Source organism: Bos mutus, chromosome 22 (genome assembly GCF_027580195.1).
Source record: "Bos mutus isolate GX-2022 chromosome 22, NWIPB_WYAK_1.1, whole genome shotgun sequence".
NCBI lineage: Eukaryota > Metazoa > Chordata > Mammalia > Artiodactyla > Bovidae > Bos > Bos mutus.
The window spans coordinates 57916594-57937995 of NC_091638.1; the positions used below are offsets into that span (position 1 = coordinate 57916594).

A 21402-nucleotide genomic window follows, 5' to 3' on the forward strand; every position below is an offset into this window, starting at 1 on the left:
CAGCACGTCAGGCCTGCCTGTCCATCACCAACACCCAGAGTCCACCCAAACCCATGTCCATTGAGTTGGTGATGCCATCCAACCATCTCATCCTCTGTCGTCCCCTTCTCCTCCTGCCCTCAATCTTTCCCAGCATCAGGGTCTTTTCAAATGAGTCAGCTCTTTGCATCAGGTGCCCAAAGTATTGGAGTTTCAGCTTCAACATCAGTCCTTCCAATGAACACCCAGGACTGGTCTCCTTTAAGATGGACTGGTTGGATCTCCTTGCAGTCCAAGGGACTCGCAAGAGTTTTCTCCAATGCCACAGTTCAAAAGAGTTAGGGCAATCCCTTTCAAATTCCCAATGGCGTTTTTCACAGAACAAGAACAACCGCTTTTTTTTCTTTTTTTCCAGTTTGTATAGAAACACAAAAGACCCACAAAAGTTAGCCAGAGCAATCTCGGGAAAGCACGGGTCAGGAGGGAGGAATCAAGCTCTCTGACCTCAGGCAGTTCTACAAAGCTACAGTCTCAAAGCACAAGAGCACTGGCACAGAAAACACGCCTGACGATCAACGGGACAGGCTGGAAAGCCCAGCGATAAACCCGCACACTTGCGGCCAGCCAACGCACACCAGAGGAGGCAAGAACGCATAGAGTTAGAGCATTCTCTAACATCATATATAGAAATAAACTCAAAATGGAGTAAAGACCTAAAAATAAGATCATAAACTATAAAACTCCTAGAGGAAAACATCAGCCTAACACTCTGACATAAACCGCAGCAGTGTAGTTTTGGATCCATCTCCTAGAGTAATAGAGATAAAAACGAACATAAATAATGAGACCTAATCCAACTTAAGAGCTTTCGTATGGCAAAGGAAATTGTAAACAAACAAACAAAGACAACCTATGGACTGGGAGAAAATATTTGCAAACGATGTGACTGACAAGGAATTAATTAATTAATTTCCAAAATATACAAACAGCTCATACAGTTTAATATGGGGGAAAAAACACATCCAATCAATCTTAGCATAAAACATAGTTATTTCTCCAAAGAAGACAGATGGCCAACAGGCATATGAAAAGATGGTCAACATCCTTAATTGTCAGACAGAAATGCAAATCAAAACTACGGTGAGCTATCACCTTACACCAATCAAAGTGGCCGTCGTTCAAAAGTCCAGGGACTTCCTGGTGGTTCAGTGACTGGGAATCTGCCTTGCAATGCAGCGGATGCAGGTTCCATCCCTGATCAGGAAACTAAGACCCCGCAGGCCACAGGGCACCTGAGCCCACGCAACTCCAGAGCCTGTGCGACCAGCCAACTACGGAGCTTGTGCAGTGTGGACCCCACGTGCCTCAGCCTCCGTGCCTGTGTCCCGCCAAGCACCGGGCCTGCAGGCTCTGCAGCCCACGCACCGCAAAGAAAGATCCCACAGGATGCAACTAAGACTCCCAAAAATGGTTTGTTTTTTTAAAGTCTACAGATAATAAATGCGGGGAAGTGTGTGGAGAAAAGGGAACCTTCCATAAGAAGAATGAAATAGTATCATTGGCGACAACGTGAATGGACCTAGAGACCAGAGAAAGACAAACAGCTGATGATATCACTTACTTGTGGAATAATGAGCATACAAATGAAGTTATTTACAGAACGGAAATCCACTCAGACGCAGAAAACAAAGTGAATGCTTACAAAAGGGGATGAGGGGATGAATTAGGAGTTTGAGATTAACAAATAACATACACACCGATATATAAAATAAACAGGGACCTACTGTATAGAACTGGAGAAGGGAATGGCTACCCACCCCAGTATTCTTGCCTGGAGAATCCCAGGGACGGGGGAGCCTGACGAGCTGCAGTCCATGGGGCCATGGAGAGTCGGACACACCTGAATGACTAACACGCATTGCATAGCACAGGGAGCTGTACTCAGTACCTTGTAATAACCTGCAATGGAAAAGAATCAGAAAAGGCAAGCACGTGTGCATAACTGAATCACATTGCTTTATACTTGACACACAACGCTGCAAATTAACGATTTGTTGTTGTTGAGTCGCTAAGTCGTGGCCAACTCTTTTGCGACACCTCTGTCCGTGGGATTTCCCAGGCAAGAATACTGGAGCGGGTTGCCATGTCCTCCTCCAGGGGATCCTCCCCACCCAGGGATGGAACCTCTGTCTCCTGCATTGCAGATGGACTCTTTACCATACCACTGAACCACCTAAAGAAAACAAAAAATTCCCTTCCAGATTCTCCCAACAGCCTTGGAGGCGGCTGCATCGTCACGCCAGCAACAGAAAGGGGTGATTGGAGGCAGAGAGGTTACAGAGTTTACACAGGTAGTCAGGGATGGACCAGGACACAAACACAGGCCACGTGGTTAGGTGCCCAGAAGGGGCGGGGAGGGAGGTTTTACTCCAGCCTCGTGTCTGTGTCAGGAGTTAGGGAGAAGGGCTGTTTTTGGGGTTTCGCTTTTTGTTTTGGTCTCACGAGTGGGAGGAAAGACCCCTCAAGCCCCCTGACCTCGCACACTCACAAAGGTGGCTGGGCCAGTGGGCGTGAATGCTGCCCAGACGTCCCCTGCCCCGTGACCCCAGGGCAGCCAGCCGGTCTCCCTGTCTCAGTTCTCCCATCTGTACCAGCGGGCTGGGCTCACAGTTCCTGAGCCCAAACGCGGCGGCGCCAACCCTGACCTCGGGGTCCTGATGGCTGTCCCTTCTGAGGGCCCAGTGTCCGGGGCCCTTCCTGGCGGGGCTGGTCTCTCACCAGCCGCCCTGTGTTCAGCGCCCCCGGGCCGTGACGATCAGAGCCCGACCAGGGTGTTAGTGTGGGGTGGTGCCTGGTGCCAGCGCGTGGTGGGCAGCACCTCCGATGGGCCCGCGGCGCTTTCGATCAGATGACCCCGCCCGGGCCCAGGTGATTGGCCGAGCCCTATTATTAGAAGCTGCTGAAGCCGACCAGGGATTCAGGGACTTGAGTTCCACTGCCCACACTTTCAGGGACTTCTGCGTCCTGAGGCAAACTGTCCCCTCTTGACTCTTTACTGCGGAATCTTGCCCCACGGCCACAGAAGCAGAGCCCAGAACCAAGGTCACCTCCGAAGTGGGCGGAGCCCCTTCGTCACAATTGCCAAAAGCCCCCCTGGGTATCACCAGCAGGCCCCCTGAGTGCAAACTAGGCAGAAACGTTCACCCTGGCACTCAGCCTGTGTTGCTCTAAAGGGTTTGTCGCTCAGTCGTGTCTGACTCTTCTGTGACCCCATGGACTGTAGCCCCCAGGCTCCTCCATCCATGGGATTCTCCAGGCAAGAACACTGGAGTGGGCAGCCCTGCCCTCCTCCAGGGGATCTTCCCAACCCAGGGATAGAACCCGCATCTTCTGCATCACAGGCAGTCTGTACCGTCTGAGCCACCAGGGAAGCCCCAACTAATCACCTAATGCCAGGAATTTTCTGTCTTGAGACTAAGAATTGGCTGCTAACCTTGCACGGGCTCTCCCTGGTCTGCTGGGGGGTCAGCCCTCTGCGGGTGCTTGCGGCGCCTTCATTATCTCTGCTGTCTGTTCTTAATAAACCCACTCCTTTCTGAAATACTCCGTGTCTGGAAATTCTTTTCCAACCAGAGCTGGGACTCCACGACATTCACCTCAGTGTCTCCAATCTGAGCGAATAACACGGCGCTCTGAGGAATGTCCCCGGGGCAGGGCTGAAAGCCCTCTGCAAACGGTAAAGAGCTTGCTAAACATACAGAGAAACCGCTGCGTCAGAATGGAAACCACACATTTCAGATTTTAAAAGGAAATTTTATTTTCATGTTATAAGGTGATTACAAACTCCTCTAAAAAAAAAAAGCAAAGATGAATTTAAAATATTGATATACATATTTATCTAAAAAGCCAAAGAGGAAAAGAAACACCCTGCAAAATACAGGGGTTCGTATCAGAAAACATTTATACACAAAAGCTTGTATACAGCGAGACTGAATTACACACCAAGGATCTCATTCAAATACAAATGCTCCTCAGAAGAGTCTCTTGTTGCTTGATATATTTTTTTTCTTTTACAAAAGTTTAAAATATCTTAAAAATAGTTTGAAGTTTCAAAAAAAGTCCTGATGAACCAGACATTTCTGGAAGGAGGCAAGGACCCACGTTCTCAGCTTTCTCTTGTGCTAAATACAGTCACAGTTGCTAGGGATTTGAAAATTAATTGGGTAAAAAAAAAAAAATGAAGCGGACATCTCAATTTGAAGCCACATATATAATAAGATGCTTCAGCAGCCCCCCGCCCAGGGAACGCAGCAGAAGGTGTCTGCAGCGACACCCCTGGAGAGGGCGCCCCTCCGGGGACCAGGGCTGCTCCTGGCTGCTGGTGTGCACGCCGCTCTCCGAGTTTTGATGCCTGAGCTTTGTTGTATTGTGCTTGTTGGGTTTTTTGCACAGTGATATTCACGGCGTCCACGTGGATGGCCTGGCCCCCCGACCTTGGGTCTGAGAGCTGGATGGGACCTCTGGCCACCTCGACGGGGTTCCCTTGGATTCTTTCCTGGCCAGTCTCTGAGGCCTGGGGGTGGGGAGGGATGGGGGGTGTGGGGAGGGCTGGGAGATGCTGGCTGTGCCGCTGACCACTGTGTGGCACCTGGGGACATGGGGCAGTCTGGGTCAGGCTGAGAAGAACCCCCTCTCCCCTTACACTGCCCTCCTCCACCGTCTGGGGGACCTGGGGTGAGAATGGGGGACCAGAGGCTTTGCAGAGGGAGCTGCCCAGGGCCCAGAAACTATCCAAGGCTCTGTGATGGCTACGAATGTCCCACGTGGCCTCAGGCTAGATCCTGCCATCTCCAGCAGGATCTCCCAGGCTCCCAACGCCTGGCTCCTAGAGGCCTGCTGGGTGGGGGGCCAAGGAGGCCGGGGCTGCCTGTCCCACTGAACTGCAGCTTGGGGTCCAGCTGGCCCCTGAGGACGCTCACAGGGTCCCCGGACTCTGGGGACGGAGCATGCCCTTTGCCGTAAGGCTGGTCTTTGGTCTTCAAGGCGAACGTGCCCCTTTGCCAATGAGGGCGCTGACTGGGGGACCCAGGAAGCCCCTCCATCACTGGGGACCACAGCAATGAACAGGGCCCAGGCAGGCCCAGTTCCACGGAGCATCTCCCCGGGTGAGACTGTCCTGGGGCCCTTCCCCATTTCTGCACCCCTAGAAACATCCTTTAAGCCTCCCTCTTGCCTGCCTTCCAGATCTGGCTGCAAACATCAGAATTCCGTCCCAGGTAGAGCACGGCTGGGGGTGAAGGGGGGCTGCCCAGAGACGGGCGAACCAGACTCATGAGCCCCACGACAAGTCTCCTTTATGCGGAGACGTCAGAGGCACGCGTCATTACACCAGGTACTCACAGAGCTGAGTTCTACGGGAACACAAGAGCTAAGCGGTCAGGCAGGAGGCTCGAGGCTGGGGCCAGGTGCCCCGGACCTGGTTTGGGAGAGTGGCTGACCTTCCTTCCAGGTGGGGCCTGGGGACTTGGTCTGCGTGTGTCTTTGGTCTAGAATTTGGTCTGGGAATCGTAGAAGAAGGGGCCTTTTTCTGGCCATTTCCAGAATGTTGCGATTTGCCAACCATCCCAAAACGCTGTGGCCTTTCACCGGGGTCCAAGGCCCCCAAGCCCCTGCACATGACCTGTCCCCAGTCTCTGACAGTGGTTAGTTTACTAAGGTTCCATAAGACAAAGAAGAGGTCACATTGCTACTCGATAAAACCAGGAAAAAACAAAAACCACACCATCGACTTAGACACGGTGGCAACCATAAGTACACAGTGAGATGGGAACACAGACTTGCCTACGGTTTGGAATAGGATGGGGTGCTGTTTGGCAGAGTATACGCCGTGGAGACAGGGGACTGCGACCACACGCCAAAGATGGGAGGTTCAGAGTCCCCTCTGCCCCCTGGGAGGGTGGCACCTGAGGCCCCAGCCCTGCCCGGGGTTGGGGAGGGGGGTCCCAGGACTCATAGAGCCCTGCTCTGAACGCTGACCCAGACGGCGCTCCACGGCCCCCGAGGCGATCACTGCCCTCGTGCGTGACGCTGTTCCGGTTTACTTTAGACTCTGGGCTTGGAAGTGTCTGTTTAAATGGCACAGCTTAGGTCCAGATGCGAGCTGGGCGGGATTCTAAAGGTGGGGTGCCTTTCGTTCTGGTTCAGAGTGGGCTGCCCGCCTGAGGGTGCCTGCCCTGACTCAGCTTCTGCCACGGTCCCACCCACTGCACGCCTGACCCCGGCTTCTGCAGGGGAGGGGAGAAAGCGCTGCGTTGGCGCTTCCTCACACAGGTGATCCGCGTGGGCTGCACCTGTGCCTGAGCTCACAGGAGAGTGTGGGGAGCACCTCGCCCCGATGACAGCTTGCTCCCGGTGCTCCCTGCTAGGCGCCAGGGTGGCCCCGGGCCGGGGTCTTTAACAAGAGCCTCTGGGAGACGAGGACGAGCTGAGGGTGGAGAGAGGAGGGGAGGAGCACTCCCTCCCCCGACACCAGGCCCCCTCCCGGGCACCTGGGCGCACATCCTTCGGTCCGCTGGCTCACCCCGCACCCCTCACCAATCACGCTTCTCCTACAGGCAGCTTTGAGAGATGCCAGCTGGGGGGTCAGCCGGAAGCTGATAGGAGCCCCCTTCTAAGGCAACAGACCCATCCGTGTGAGGTCTGGAGCCTTGAGACCCCCCAGTTCCTGCGGGGCCAGCCTCCACTCGCTCCAGGGGACGCCCCGGGGAAGGATGCCTCTCCCTCTCGCCCTGACTGTCCACCCTCAATCCTGAAATAGAAGGGACCCTCCTGACGCAGGGGCTCCCGGCGCTCTCAGCATCAGACTTTGGCCTCTGGGCCCCTTCTGTGGACTCTGAGTCCCTTTACTTGAGGGGTTGGTTTACGGTTTGGGCACCTCTCTTGTTGGCTACGATAAGCGTCACTAGGCACCTTCCTCTGTCCAGCCCCCCGGGGTCTGGCCAGACAGCTGTTTGCTTCACTTGAACCAGGTCTGTGGGTACGACACCTTTAAAATCCCACCCAGTGTTCTGGTGGGGTGTGGGGGGCAGAACTTTCTGCCAGCTGCACAAGCACCGAAGAACTGCTTTTAAAAATGAGATCTATTGCTGGCAAGATCTATTCAAGTGGTAAAAGTGTTTAACAATCTCTATGTGTCTACATAAAAAAAAATACAAAGAAAATTTTACCAAGTCCCCATAAAATACATCTAATTCCGTATGAAAGTTCTGCCTTGCCCCGGACAGCTGCCCGTGGGTTTGCTTTTTTTGTACAAAACATCCCCAAATCAAAAGGAAATACCCATACACCCAACACCGCACACGCACACACACACGTGCACACGCTCACACACACACACACACACACACAGAGTAACATTTTCTGTGACAATTGAAAAAATAAACAAAACCCTAGTGCAAATATAAAGCTCTGTAAACCTGGTCCTACGAGAATCTAATGTTAGTAAACAGCAGGAGAGCAGCCTGTCCACGGAGAGAGCTCACATCATGGTCTCCACGATGATGTGCGTGGGTTTCCTGAGCGTGTTGTTGACGGCCATGCGGGAGCTGTAGGGCATGGCCCCCTCGCGCTCCACGGCCCAGCGGTTGGGTTCCCTCGGGGTCAGCAGGTACTTGAGTCTCTGCAGAAGGAAGGGGCCGGTGTGGGGAGGCGGACCAGGCCCTGCGGTTTCCCTCTTCACCCCGCGTCCCGCCGGTGTGCTTGACCTCCGCCAAACCCCTGCGCTCTCTGCACCTCCCATTTTTCATCCACTGGCAAACAGAGGCCTTGAACCAAGGCGCCCCAGGCCCTGAACGAGGGCAGAGCTCCCGGCGGGTAGCTTCCTTGGCCAAGTCCTGCTTTACACAGCTGAGCGCCAGGGGACTCATGCCTCCACACTCTTTCCCCCACAGAGCTGAAGCACGCCTCCTCGGGATTCTGGCCCTGCTGTCTCCCTGACTTGCAAAGCAGCTGAGTTTCTACAGTTTGTATGCCCGAGGCTGGGTGACTCTCTTGAACCTCCCACGGCTCCTTCCCAAATTCCCCCATCTCCACAAGCTACAGGTCCTGCCCTCTCCACGTCCCCGCTGGGGGCCTGGAGACCACGCTGCCTGTATTTGCGCTGCCCTGCCCATCAGAGAGGCCAGAGGCTGGACCCCCACCTGACGCAGGGCAGCTGGTCCTTCCCCAGGTTGCCCGATCACAGGATGGGTGAGGGGGAAAAAAAGCCCCTCTCAGGGCACCCAGAAAACCAAAGCAGAGCTGAGACTTGACCCAGGGCTCCCACCACCCAGCCCACCTCCTGCCAGGTGGCCATTCAGAGGCTTCAAGAGGAAGCAAGGTTAACAGGAAACCCTCTGTCTCGGCATTCACGTTCACTTCAGGTTTACAACAAGGCTCCAAAGCTGCTTGGTAAAAGCTACACTATTTCATTTGAAAATCCAGATTTCCACCTGCTCTTTAAAAACCACAAGATCTGGCAAGCCAAGGCCCACATCTCTTTGATAACCCGGGGTGGGGGGTGCACCAGAATTGGGAGCCTGACCACCTCCTGGGATGGTGCCTGAGACCCCGCCCCTGGCCCCCCGACACCCCAGCTGGGACGGCTGCCTTCAGAGGAGGGGGCTTCGGGGAACAGTCAGGTCGGGTCTGGGGCATGAGGATCGGATGTGACCTGGGGGGTGGCCTCGAATTCCTTCTCGACACCAACCCCGCTCTGCCCAAACCTCTAAACTTGAGATGGAGCAGGATTTTAAAATTAGGCTTCCAAGGGACAGAAGGCAGTGATCTCTTGGGGCGGCTGTGAGCGCTGAGCACTCAGCACTGCCATCCAATGCCTCCAAATAACCCTCAGCCTCTGGGTGGCAAGAGAAATTCCTGGAAATTCCTGGGGGAGGGGCTGGATCTGTCCCAGGCACATTATGTCGGTGCTTTGATAAATGAGAGGGCTATTCAGCATTCTGGCTGAATCCTGGGGTCCTTCCTTGTGGCCTCTGAGGAAACACAATGGACCCAGTGCGGCAGGAACACCCCAGAGGCTTTCCTGGCCCAGACAGACCCCAGCCTCATGGCTTCCTCCCTGGCACACCCCTGCCTACTTCCTCTGTCTCGGGAAGGCCTGTCCCCTCCTCCACCACCCCCCCCGCCCCCGCCAACCCCCAACCAACGACATCTCCCCCACAACCAGTCCCCTGCCCACAAGGAAACTGCCCAGCCCAGGAGGGAGCCAGGGCCCCCGGACATCCTGGCTCCAGATTTTTAAGAGAATAACAATAAAAACAGCCCAGAACAAAACAGGGCCATCCTGGAGCCAGCCCAAGCCCAAAGGTTTAGGGAAAGTCTAAGAAAAGGATTTCTTGGAAAGAGCCAGGGCCTGCAATCTCCAGGACTATTGGAGGAATTTCAGAGAGGATGGCGGCAGGATCCGGGGGGGTGGGCGGGGGAGTAGGGGGAGGAGACCCGCGGGGGCAGAGACCCCGGAGCCAGAGCTTCTGCGCGGTGCAGAGGGGGCTTCTTTCCGAGGGTCCGGCAGCAATCAGGGCCACCGGTCTGGGAAGGGGGACACCAGCGTGGGCTGGGCTCAGCCCTCCCCCCAGCTCCTGTCTCAGAAACAGCCCGGCCCCCCTGCCCTGGGGGTGAAGCCCTGGCTCTCATCTTGGCATCTGAAGCCGTTGCCCCCTGGCCTGCTGCCTGGCCCGCAAAGGTGCCGCTGCTGCCCCATCTTCCCACCACGCAATCTCCTGCCCGCAGCTTCAGCCACGCCGCAGGGCCAGGGAGGGGCCTGGGGCTCAGAGAGGGCCAGCGCGGCACCCCAGGGCACATAGCAAACCGACAGCTGTCTGGCCTTCAGCATCCTGCCCCTGGCCCAAATCCCCCAGGCTGGGGGGCCCTGGGTGCTTACCACGAGGAACGGCCCTTCGGTCTGGGCGAGACGGATGACCATGACCAATGGGACACACACCATGGAGGAGAGGGCCAGGCACCAGCCCAGCCCGATGGCCCAGGCAGGGTACGTGTAGACTTTGTTGTAGGTCAGGGGTACGTACTTGACAAGAGAGAAGATAAAACATCCCTGTGGGGAGACAAGCGGCGGTCAGGGGCTTCTGGGGCCAGGGTAGGGCCCACCCGAGGGGCCCACACTCTTCCCCGTCTGCTGACGGAGCGGTTGCCCTGCTCAGAACCCCCTGCCGCTCCCCAGGGCCTTCTGGACGCAAGCCCCTCCTCTGGCCAGCAATGCCTGGCCCCCTGCCCACTGCCCCCTCCTGCACGGCTACGCTCCGGCTCCCCTGATTCCTCCCAGCGTCTCAGCCCCCCCCACCCCCCGCCCCCTGGGACCTCTGGGCAGGCTGCTCCCGCCCATGGGACCACCTTCCCGCATCTTCTCTGCATCCCGTCTGCCCACATGGCTCGAGTGGTAGAGAGACCGCCTGCCGTGCCCCTGACCACCCGGGCGGAGCTGGGCAGGACCCTCAGGGTGCCCTTAGGATGAACCACAAACATGCACACGTGTGCGTATGCCCAGGTGCCAAGTCGCTTCACTTGCACCGACCCTGTGCGACCCCACGGGCTGCAGCCCGCCAGGCTCCTCCGTCCACGGGGACTCTGCAGGCAAGGATGCTGGAGTGGTGGCTGTGCCCTCCTCCAGGGGATTTTCCCGACCCAGGGGAAAATCGAACCCACCTCTCTTACGTCTCCTGCGTCGGCAGGCGGGTTCTTTACCACTGGCGCCATCTGGGAATCCCGCTGGCTGCTACAGTGGCTGGCATTTTGTGAGGGGCAGTTTGTAGCTCAGATGAAAAGAGGGCACAGCCGCTCTCGGGGGTAAAGTGACGGCCTACACAGTCACCGCTTCTCAGCCCCACATTGGTCGGCCTCCTTGTTTAACAAATGGGGACACGGGGGCCCCACAAAAAGGGACACAGTGGCCTGGAGACAGAGATCCCTGGGGGGGATCCCCCGGCACCCGGTTCCTAAACACGGGGGACAGTCTGCCCCCTGAGCTCCCCATGGTCTGAGTGGACAGTGGCAGCCCGGCCCTGGCCCTGAGGCCCTGCTGACACGGGTTTGTCGGAGGCCAGCACTGAACTGACGCCGAGTTCCCGATGGGCGGGCGGGTGAAACCGTCGAGCCCTGGGGTAGGGACGGCTGCCCACGGCCGTGTGGAAGGACACTCACAGTACAGAGAAGCGGGGTGACCACGGCCCAGCAGTACTTCATCCAGGGGCCCGGCCGGTAGCCGATCATGTCCTCAATACCATCGTAGAAGTTATCGCTGCCTGCAAGAATCAGAGGCAGACGGACGGTGATCTGGCGTCCCAGACACAGCATCCGCCCTGGGAACCTCACGGCAGGAGCTCAAGGGCCGTGGGGTCAGCGTGGGGCGAGGAGGGGGTGTCTCCAGGGCCTCACCCAGGTGTGTGCACCTCCACACCGCACAGACCCAGCACATGTTTATCTGAAAGGATCTGATATTCATGGGTCACTGGGTAGATACCGGCCACCTCAGGCAGAGTCCCAAATCCTGCTGTGGCCATCCCAAGGACTCAAGAAGGTCAGAATGGACCATTCCTGGACTCCAGGGGTGCTTCATCAAAGACAGACCCCTCAAAGGCCAAGCTCTGTGTCTGTCAAGGCATCCGGTCACACCTTGAACCTTCAGCCTGGGGAGAAGCTTCCACATGGCTATGGTCATATTTGTGGTGAAAGGGGAGCCTGGAGAGGAAGGGTCCAGGCAGGAACAGCTTTTGTGTTTGACTCAAAATGAAATTCCCACGAGAATTCTGTTTCTAGAGCTTCTAAAGAAAGAAGCCCAAAGGGGAGACTCAAGAAAAGTAGGCAAACGTCTCTACTCACCATATATCCAGGCAATAGCAAAACATTCAAAGAACGCCACCCACAAAAGGCAGACACCGCTAGCTGCGTAGTAGTCAAAGAGCTGAAACACGTACATGCCACCCTGCGGAGAGAAAGCCAGAGGAGAACTTGCTACTTGGCCTCTAAGTCCCTCCATATATAAAGAGTTCTAGTCTGTCAACAAGAAATAGAAAGCCCAAGGTGGGGGGTAGAAATTGGGCAGAGGCCGTGAGGACCAGATAACTGTGTTAAAAGATGCCAGAAAGTGAAGTCACTCAGTCGTGTCCGACTCTTGGCGACCCCATAGACTGTAGCCTACCAGGCTCCTCCATCTATGGGATTTTCCAGGCATGACAAATTGATTTCAAAAAGTAAAAACTTAATTTAAAAACACACACAGAAAGAAACGGAAGCAAAACATGTCTTTCCTAGCATAAAAACAAATGGGTTCGCTGAAGCCTGTTTCCAACGGAGGGGCTTAAAACCCCCGGTGGCCGACAGAGAAGACTTCAGTGAGACCGAGCTGCTCGGCGTGTGAACCTGTGATCTGCCTTTCAGGGGGTGTTTCTTACAGACACTTAGAGAAACGCATTTGTTTTGAGTTCTGGGAAGGAAGACTGGGGACGTGAAAACCTGATCTGGGGGTCGAATGCGACCCTGTGCTGGAGAGTAAGGAGAGATGGGTGGTGAGCGCTGGGGGAGATGAGCCCGCGGCCCCAGCTAGGCTCACACGCTCGGCTCCCCTGCAGGCGGGTGGGAGAAGGGCCACTGCCCACAGCAGTGAGGACAGAGCTGCTGTCAAAGGGGATTTCAGCCGGAGCGCCCCTTCCCTTCTCGGGAGGAGGAGGGCCGGGGGGCAGCAGGTGGCCACGGTGTTGCCAGGGTAACAGGGCAGTGGTGCGGGGCGTCTGGCTGGAGGGCGGGGTCGTGAGTCACCGCCTGCTGCCCCTGGGTGGGGTGGGACCCCCAAAGGAGGGACGACCTCAGTCGGCCGGGCCCTCTCACACAGCCGCTGGGTGGGGCGGCAGGGGGGCGGCAGGGAGGCGGTGTGGTCCCCTCGTGCCAGGCGGGAGCCACCTACCTCCGTCACCATGGTCAGCCCCAGCAGGTAGCTGACGCAGCATATGGAGGCGATGAAGATCTCCCGGTGAAAGCCCTTCCTTAGCAAGGACGGGTGCAGGTCAACCAAGGACGTGATCTGTCCTTCCACTTCCACAAACTGGGGAGGGAAGGAGAGCCATGAGCAGCAGGCCAGCATCCCTGGGCTCAGAGAGGGGCGGGGTCACGTCCAGGCGGAGGAGGGGCTCCGCGTGCTTCGTCCTGCCCCTGGGCGGGGCCTGGCGGGCTCCGCAGGGCTCTGTCCACACGCCTGAGGCCCCTCCGCCCGGCACACTTGCTGACCGGTGTGTCAGCGCGGGCAGCCTCCCGCTTGGTCTGGCTTTTCCTGGAAGCCGAAGGTGTGCACCCCCATCTGGGCCTTGGGCACCCAGCCGGGCCAGGTACACAGCAGCACGTGACCTGTGGGTGGTGACCCAGGCAGGTCTGGGCTTCAGTTCCCAGACTGAAGACACTCGGTGGTCTTTAACCCTGCGGGGCCCGTGGGCTCCACTGGGGGATTCTGTACACGTTGTGTGCGCGCCCACAGGCCCATGTGTGTGAGTCCAGGGTTGCCCGCGACCCCCGGAACTCATCCCTGGGCTCCCAGAGGTGATGGAAAGGCCAGTCCATAGGTAACCTTCGAGGGTGACCCTCGGTCTTTCTAAACCTTCCCATCGTTGCACCCAGCGATTTATCCCGGGGTGGGGGACGTTCCACATCGGTCCACAGAGCCGCCTCGGCTCTCAGACAGGGGCGTTAACCCCATCCTGTGGATGTAGATCACAAGGATCTTTGTGGCTTCATGACCTCAAGTGAAGGTGCCCCGCAGACGGATTCCAGCCCCCGTGGCGGCCGACCTGGGCAGGACCATGTCTGTCTGTAGGCACCGCCATCCGCAGCCCAGTAGTCTAGAGGTACAGTTTGGGGTGAAAGGGCATGCTGACGCATTTTAATTGGAGTGGCCACAGCCAAACGGCTCGGCCAGGCAACACGCCCTCTGAGGCCATCAGAGTCCACTCGACATCCAAACGCTGAAACCTCAACCTGTCGGCTCTTCCCTCTGGGGCAGACACTGGGAGGTTTGCTTCCACAGCCTTCCTGCAAGACATGACCAACCGCCGACTTCTCTGGAAGCATCAAGAGAGGATCAGGGAACACACACACACGTGGGAGCAGGTCCCTCCCGTGAGCTCAACGGGGCCGGGAGTTCAGAGAAACAACGACCAAGAAGCTCTTGGAAGGGGTCCCAAGAGAACAGGGGGCAGGGGCTTAGACCTCTGATTGATGCCTCAGCCAAAGGGGTGCTGAGTCTAAACTGCCAGTGAACTAGAGCAGACCGGCAGCTTTGACGTTAACCTTGTAAAGGAGTCAGAGACAAAGGTTCTTTCCCTTTTTGAGATTTGAAAATCAAAGACGGCAGATCCAGGGTCACTGAGAGTCAGGGCCAATACCGGCATAAGCCCCTCGTTGCCGAGTCCGCTGCGGCCCTGGGGGGCACCACGGCCCCTCCACCAACCTCTCCAGACCTGACTCACTTAATAGGGACACAGCCCTGCCTTCTCAGAGCCTCCGCTTCCTTCGCTCTAACGTGAGAGCATCCTGCTGATGCTTAAAAGCCGGGTGGCGGCGGGAGGAAAAGGGGGTTTTGGTGGGGACAGACTTCCGTTTGGGAAGATGAGAAAGCTCTGGAGATGATGCTGGTGATGGCTACGACAACGTGAGTGTCCTTAATGCACTGAGCAAACACTTAGAAATGGGTGCTCAGTCGCTCAGTCGTGTCTGAATCTTTGCGACCCTATGGACTGTAGCCCGCCAGCCTCCTCTGTCCAGTGGGATTTTTCCAGGCAAGAATACTGGAGGGGTTTGCCATTCCCTTCTTCAGACAATCTTCCCGACGCGGGGATCAAACCAGCATCTCCTCCTTTACAGGTAGGTTCTTTACCTCTGAGCCGCTGGGGAAGCCCTAAACTTGGCTAAGAGGGTCAGTCTCACGTTATGGGATTTTCCCACACGTGACACGTGAAGCCTGGTCCGAGTGGACACCTCACAGGGTAGGGCCCTTATCACAGCTGGTGCTGGTGTATCTATAAAACCTTCCCCCACGTCTCCGAGTTCACACAGGCGCAGCGGAGGGATCCCAGGGCTCAAATCCCACCACGCCCCTTCCTGGTGCATCAATTAGGCAGGTCGTCTGGTGCTGCGAGCTCCACGCTCTGAACCAGAAGAGCTCGCTCAGGGCGACGCTGCCCTGGAGAGCTTCAGGCTTCCCGAAGTGAAGGGCCGTGGGGGGCCCGGCTCCGAGGCGCACAGCCTCCACCAGGCCCCACCTGCCTCCCAGGGGAAAGCTAATGAATACCCACCCATGCCCCTTCCACCGCCCAAGAGGCCAGTCTGGAGATGGCCTGCTTTGTCATTTATTAACCTCTTTCTGTTTTCTTTTTTGGGTTTTGCTGAGAGCTCTGGAAGAGGTTATAAAAGCTGGCTGCCGGGGGCCTCCGAAGGCCAAGCTCATTAACCAGGGGTGATGGATGGAGTTCTCTTGCTGTTTACACAGCTCAAGTTCATCAACAACCACTCCAGTTATTTTTGTTCCCGTCTCCCAGTTGTTTTCCTTCGGTCTTATCTGCTAATCCTGGTCTTCTTTCTGGCAAACCCTCCGCTCTGCTCTGGACCTTGCTAGCAGACCGCCCTCTCTCCCCTGCCTGACCTTCTGAGACTTCCCACCTCCCAGGTCCTGAGTCCCCGGGGGCCCATCTGTTCACTGGCTTCGAGGCCACTGCCTGAGAGATGGACGGTGGGCAAGGTTCTCTCCTGAAGGGGTGCAGCCCCCACTGCTCGCAGGGTCCCAGCTGACCAGACTTTTGTGAGGCATCCGGACCCCCAGCTGGCACACGAGGCTGCCTGTCAGTGACTGACCTCGGATAGAGGCCCCTGGGTGGCCCTGGGCACAGGACTAGCCCGCCCTGCACACCCCAACCATCCCCTCTTGGAGCCACACCTGTGTTCTCGATAAGGCCTCAGTGAAAACATGCCTATTTCCAGGGAAAGGTGTCCCAGGGGCTTGCTCTAATGTTCTCCGGGCTGACTGCTCCCTATCAGGAAACGCGCCCGGCGTTTCACATAAGGCAAGGAAGATTCAATCATACCCATTTACTGGATGAGGAAACTGAGGCGAGGGTGGAAGAAACGTGTTCAACAAAGCAACACCATGGGGGCAAGTGGGCCTGGGACTGAGTTACTCCAAAGGCAGACGCAGCCCCGGCTGACACACACAGACACACCCTGGGGAGAGGGGAGGCTTAAGCCCTGGAGGGCTGGGACATGGGGGTTAAGAGGTGCAGGGAATGACGACAGGGTAGCGGGGGGTCCTGCTTGTGTGGGGATGGCGGGGGGGGTGGTTAAGCGAGGTTCTGGGGGCTCGGTTTCCCTGTGGGGGTCAAGCTCGCTGACCCACGTGCCCCAGGAGGTGGCAAGCACAGCCCGGTTCCAGCTTCCGTGGCCACACTCAGGACTGTCAGTGGCCACTCGCACCCCAGACAGCCGTGTCGGGCGCCTGCCCGAACGGCCCGTGTGCTGGGTCCCGCCGGGGTCTGCCCGGGGGCTCCGTGCTCCGCGGCGCGTGCCACCAGCTGTGGTCTCACTTTCTCCTTGTACCCCTGGGCCTGCACCCGAGGCTGTCTCTCCCCCGCTGAGGTCAAAGGCTCGGGCTTTGGCGCAGATGACGTCCTGCTGCCGCCCTGGGCTGTTCCCTCCCCCGGGGTCCAGGAACCCTCGCTGGCTGCAGCTGCTGCAGGCGCGACGTGAGGTGCTGTGTGTGTATGTGTGTGTGTGTGTGTTGGGGGTTACAACCAGCTCATCACAGTGCAGAGGGAGGCTCTGCCAGAACCAGGTGTCCGAGGAGGGAGGCCTTTCCTCCCTCGCCCAGGGGCAGACCCGCCTGGGGACCATCCCCTCACCCTGCACATACCTGGCTATCCAGTCCAAGCAAGAGAAGCATAATGAAAAAAAGGATGGACCAAAATGTGGGCAGCGGCATCATTGTCACGGCTTTCGGGTAGGCGATGAAGGCCAGGCCAGGACCTAAGGGGAGAGAAGATGGGGGGGTGGGCAGAGGGGTCATCAGTGCCCAAGTTGCCCCGAGCCCCGGAGCCACACAAGACACTCGGGGTCTGGGGCGGGTCTCCCCAGTCCCCGATGCAGGGGCCCGCCTGGGGTGAGAGACCAGGCCTGTTCTCACTTGGGGTGGGACGCGCCGGGGCTCAGGCGGGGGCCCGTTTTAGCATCTGTCTCCTACGCAGCAGCACCGCTGGCCTTCCCAGGTGCCACGTTCCTAGTGGACACCGGTTATGGGGGTGGGAGACGGGACCAAGCTGGGACTCGGTCTGCCAGCTGGGGAAAGGAGGGGCTCCCCCCCAAAACCAGATACCCACACCAATGTTTGCTGGAAGGAAGCAAAACCAGGGAGCGCTCCGGTTATCTGACCACCAATCCCGGTTTGCAGAGAAAAGCTTTCCACTGAATCAATGAACGCGTGGCCAGAAAAAAGAAGCCAGAACCATGCCCTGCGGGGCCCACGTGTCTTCAGGATGCATCTGTGCACCCACCCGAGCACCATGACAGCTGAGGCCCAAAGCTGAGGGAGGGGTGAGCAGGGTAAGACGCCAGGCGGGCAGCCCCCTGGCCGCTGTGCAGTCCTCCGCCCAGCACCTCCTCTCTCCACATCACCACATGCCCTCAGGGGGCGGTCTCCCCGCAGGGGTGGGGGGCAGGCTCCCATAAGTGAACCCCAAGGAGGCTTCTCCTGCTCAGATTATCGGGTGCTGGGGCCACTTCCTTGGCAAAGGGCTCTGGTCTCCAGGGGGTGTTCTGACATATATGCAGGGAGAATTCCTACCAGCTCTGGGGGTGCCTCCAATTGCAAACATCCCCTCCCGCCTCCAGCTGGGCCTCAAAGAAGACAACCAGGGGAAGGGCTGAGTTGTAACCGAGACCTGTGGGTCCCCCAGAGGGTCGGGAGCCGCAAAAGAGAGAAGGGCTTGGGCTAAAGAAAAAATATAAAGTAAAATCCAAAACTAAAAAAAAAAAAAAAGTCAAGAAATGTGAAACAAGCAGGGCTGGAGGACAGGATATTTAAAACAGTAAAACGGGGTCGGGAACAAAATGAATGGTCTAAGAAAGAAAAACAAAAAACAACTTTGAAATGAATTGCAGCCAGAAACCACATCGCACTGCGTTGACCACACGCGTGGTGGCGAGGGTGAGTCGCTTTACGCCCAGAGTCCACCCCGATGTAAGCAAAGTCCAACCATAATCATGACCGTGTCCTCAGAGGCGATGGTGGAAAACCCCCAGGAGGGGTGCGAGGGCGCTCGTCCCAGCCCCAAAGCCCTAGCTGCAGTAGGACCCTCGTCTCCACGGGGCTGGGGCCCCCTGGGACCCCCGCGTCAGCTCCGGCCTGACCGTAGGCGGCACTGGGAGGGGTCGACCCAGCCGCGTCGAGACAGATGTAAAATGGGGCCCCCACCCCAGCCCACCCCCGCCCGCCCGCCCGCTGGGCCCCGAAGCTTCTCAACAGCTACTTCTGTATCTCAGTGTGTTGCCTTTCTCGAGCCAGCCTCGGGGAGAGGGTGTGAGCACCCTTCTCGGAAAGCAAGGGGACTGAAGAGAGAGGACAGGGGATGTGGCAGCCGCTGGAGCCCCTGGGGCAGCAGAGACGCCCACGCTACGCTTCATTCGCAATGTCCACACCTCATGGCTAAAAGATTATCTTGTTCCAATGCACTTTGCTCAACGTGGCGCTTGATAAAAAGCTTATTAGCGAAATAATCACCCTTGATGTGTCGGCTGTTCAGACATCACCGTGGGGAATAAACGACAAGGTCTTTGAAGTGGACGGGAATAAGACACAACTCAGCTTGACGGTGAAGACTAGGTTACAGTACCTAGCTGTCCGCAGACAAGGATCTGTTTCATGTACCGACAGATGACCTCCCACCACTCAACTCCCTCCACGCTCCTGGCCATTCCCCACCAATCAGAATTGGTTGGCAAGCCCTCAGCTGAAGAAAAGCCATGTGCAAAGGGGTGTCAACTGTCTCCTCTCGGTCACTCTGCCAAACTCCCACACAGGCATGGCTTCTGCACTTCTGCAACTACTTCCTGTGTCCCTCAGTCTCTGGCCTGCCTCTGGGGGCTCCCAGGGAAGGAAACTCTGTCTAAAGGTCTGATCTGGGGCCCGGGACAGGGCAGAGGAGCATGGGACCAAAGCGTGGGCTTGCCAGGACTGCCCTGCGGCACCAGGTGCAGGAGGAGGGGGCCGGGGTGGGGGGAAGTGGGGCCTGGGGCTCTGAGAGGCTCACACACCATGGGCCAGAGGCCGTCACACACATGCAGGGTAGGACGGGGAGGCCGGAGGGGGCACCTCCTCACATGAGAGGGGCCTGTCCAGCCTCTGGTGGGCACCCTGCCCAGGACACCGCAGATCTGACCTTGAGCAGCCCTTGCTCTCAAGCTGCTGGTGGCAGGGGTGAAGCTGACCTCTGAATACACGATGGCGAGGTCCCGAAGCCCCAGTACTAGGGGCTCCGGCTGGGGAACCAGGACAGCATCCTGTGTTTCCAACAAGGGCAAGGACTCCAGTCTGGGCCCCGACAGTCAGGACCTCGCAGTCTCCTCTTGGCCCTGAGAGAAGCCTCAGCCCAGGGCCCTCACCTGCCCCTCGGTGACCCCTGAGGGGTCCTGGCAAGTCGGGAGGTCAGGCTGGGCACAAGAGCAACAGCCGCCCTCTGGGTGACCTGGGCAGGAGGGGAGGAGGGCAGAGGAGCAGGAAAGGCGGACCCTGGGGGTCCTGGGAGTGAGGTTCTCAGCACCACACGGAAGCCCAGCAGCTCAAAGCCGCGGGCCCAGGACCCGGAGCTCGTGGGGGGCACCTCTTAGAACTGGGCACCTAGGCTTCTGAGGCTCTGGGGTCCTGGCAGCTGAAGCCCTCACAGTTCTCAGGTTCCAGAACTATCTTGCTGGAACCCCAGGATCCCAGCCTCAGCCTCCAGGCTCTGCAGACTCTGACCCTAAGACTATCTGCACTTGCAGCTGTCTTGCGGGGGCGGGGGGTGTCCCACCCATGGAGCCCACACCCCCGAGGGGTGGAGGGGTCCCCACAACGTACCCCCAGACTGAATCTGTCACCGTCCCAGAGGGTGGCCTGTCACACCCGGTCCTTCCCCAGCCCGGGCAAAAACGGTGGGTGCTTGACACAGAGCAGAGACCGACCCAGTCAAACAGGAGACGGTGGTGGGGTGAATGAAGGGGTCGCTTAGGGCAAAGTGCAAAATACAGAAACCCAAGCTGAGAAGGTGGCGACGGGCTGCCGACAGGTGGCTGCCCTGCCCCTGAGCTAGGAAAGTGCTTTCTGTTGCTGAAACCAGGAGTTTGCTATAGGGAAGGAGAGGGAGTGGGTGGTGTAGGGCAAAGACCACTTGAGAAGTGCTGAATGTTCCCCAACTTGACCAGCCCCCGTGTTTCTGCCGTCCCTGGGGCAAAACCGCAGTGACGATGTTCCCAATTTAGCTTTTGAACTCTTTGAAACCTGGGGGACATCGTGGTGCGAGAAGGGGGTGGGGTGGGGGTTCATTTCAGAAACCAGGTTCATCCCCCCCCGCAAAGCCCCCTGGGCGGGGGTCTGGCTTCATGCCTGCAGTACTCGGCTCACACACTAGGTGGCAGCGCCCACCACCACTGCCACCAACACCACCATACCTGACTCAGCCACATCAGCAATGTCCACCCCTTGCTCTTGTGCCATGAAGCCCAGGATGGAAAAAATTGCGAAGCCAGACACAAAACTGGTACCACTGTTCAGGCATCCCAGCAGCATACAGTCCCTATGTTACACATATGTCAGGGAGCAAGTTAATTCACAACACAAGGAAGCCACGCTCCCTAACTTCTCTTTTTTCTTTTCTTTAAACATCATCACTTCTAAGGCCCACCAGGCCTGCCGGCGCAACACTTGCCTGTATGAGTTGTACTTGTACTCGTTGTAGCTCCCCAGCGAGGTCATGGCCCCCAGGCAGATGGCGTAGGAGAAGAATATTTGGGTCCCAGCATCGATCCATACCTGGAAGGGTGCGGGGGCGGGGGAGGGTGGCGAAGAAAAGACAAGAAGCGTCGTCAGAGCCGGCTTCCTGGAGGCGGCGGCGTGGGTCCCAAGGACTCCGCCTAGAGGTGTGCAGATTCTCCATGCGATTGGAGCATCTGTGCTGGAATCCAGGGTGCAAGCAGAACCCCAGAAGTCTAAGAGCCCCCCAACCCCAGTTCACTGAGCATCAGGGTTAAGAGGCCCTGCTTTTGAAGCAGAGGCACCTGGAGTCCAACCACGGAATCATCGTGGGGAAGTAAATATGACTCCCGGAGCCTCGGTTTTCACACCTGTACTGT

General features: G+C 57.5%; 1 protein-coding gene across 6 annotated transcripts in view; it reads right to left on the bottom strand.

The window, feature by feature from the left end:
- Positions 1-3771: 3771 nt before the first annotated feature.
- SLC6A6 (solute carrier family 6 member 6) overlaps positions 3772-21402 on the bottom strand; it is an 84011-nt gene continuing 66380 nt past the window's right edge. For all 6 annotated transcript variants that reach the window (XM_070360595.1, XM_070360597.1, XM_070360596.1 and 3 more), the window contains 8 exons: positions 20979-21082; positions 20722-20846; positions 16934-17046; positions 12950-13087; positions 11869-11971; positions 11191-11291; positions 9917-10087; positions 3772-7657 (listed from right to left, as the gene is read on the bottom strand). In XM_070360595.1, coding sequence (XP_070216696.1) covers positions 7517-7657; positions 9917-10087; positions 11191-11291; positions 11869-11971; positions 12950-13087; positions 16934-17046; positions 20722-20846; positions 20979-21082 — 996 coding nt within the window. In that variant the 3' untranslated portion in view covers positions 3772-7516. The remainder of the gene's footprint in view (positions 7658-9916; positions 10088-11190; positions 11292-11868; positions 11972-12949; positions 13088-16933; positions 17047-20721; positions 20847-20978; positions 21083-21402) is intronic.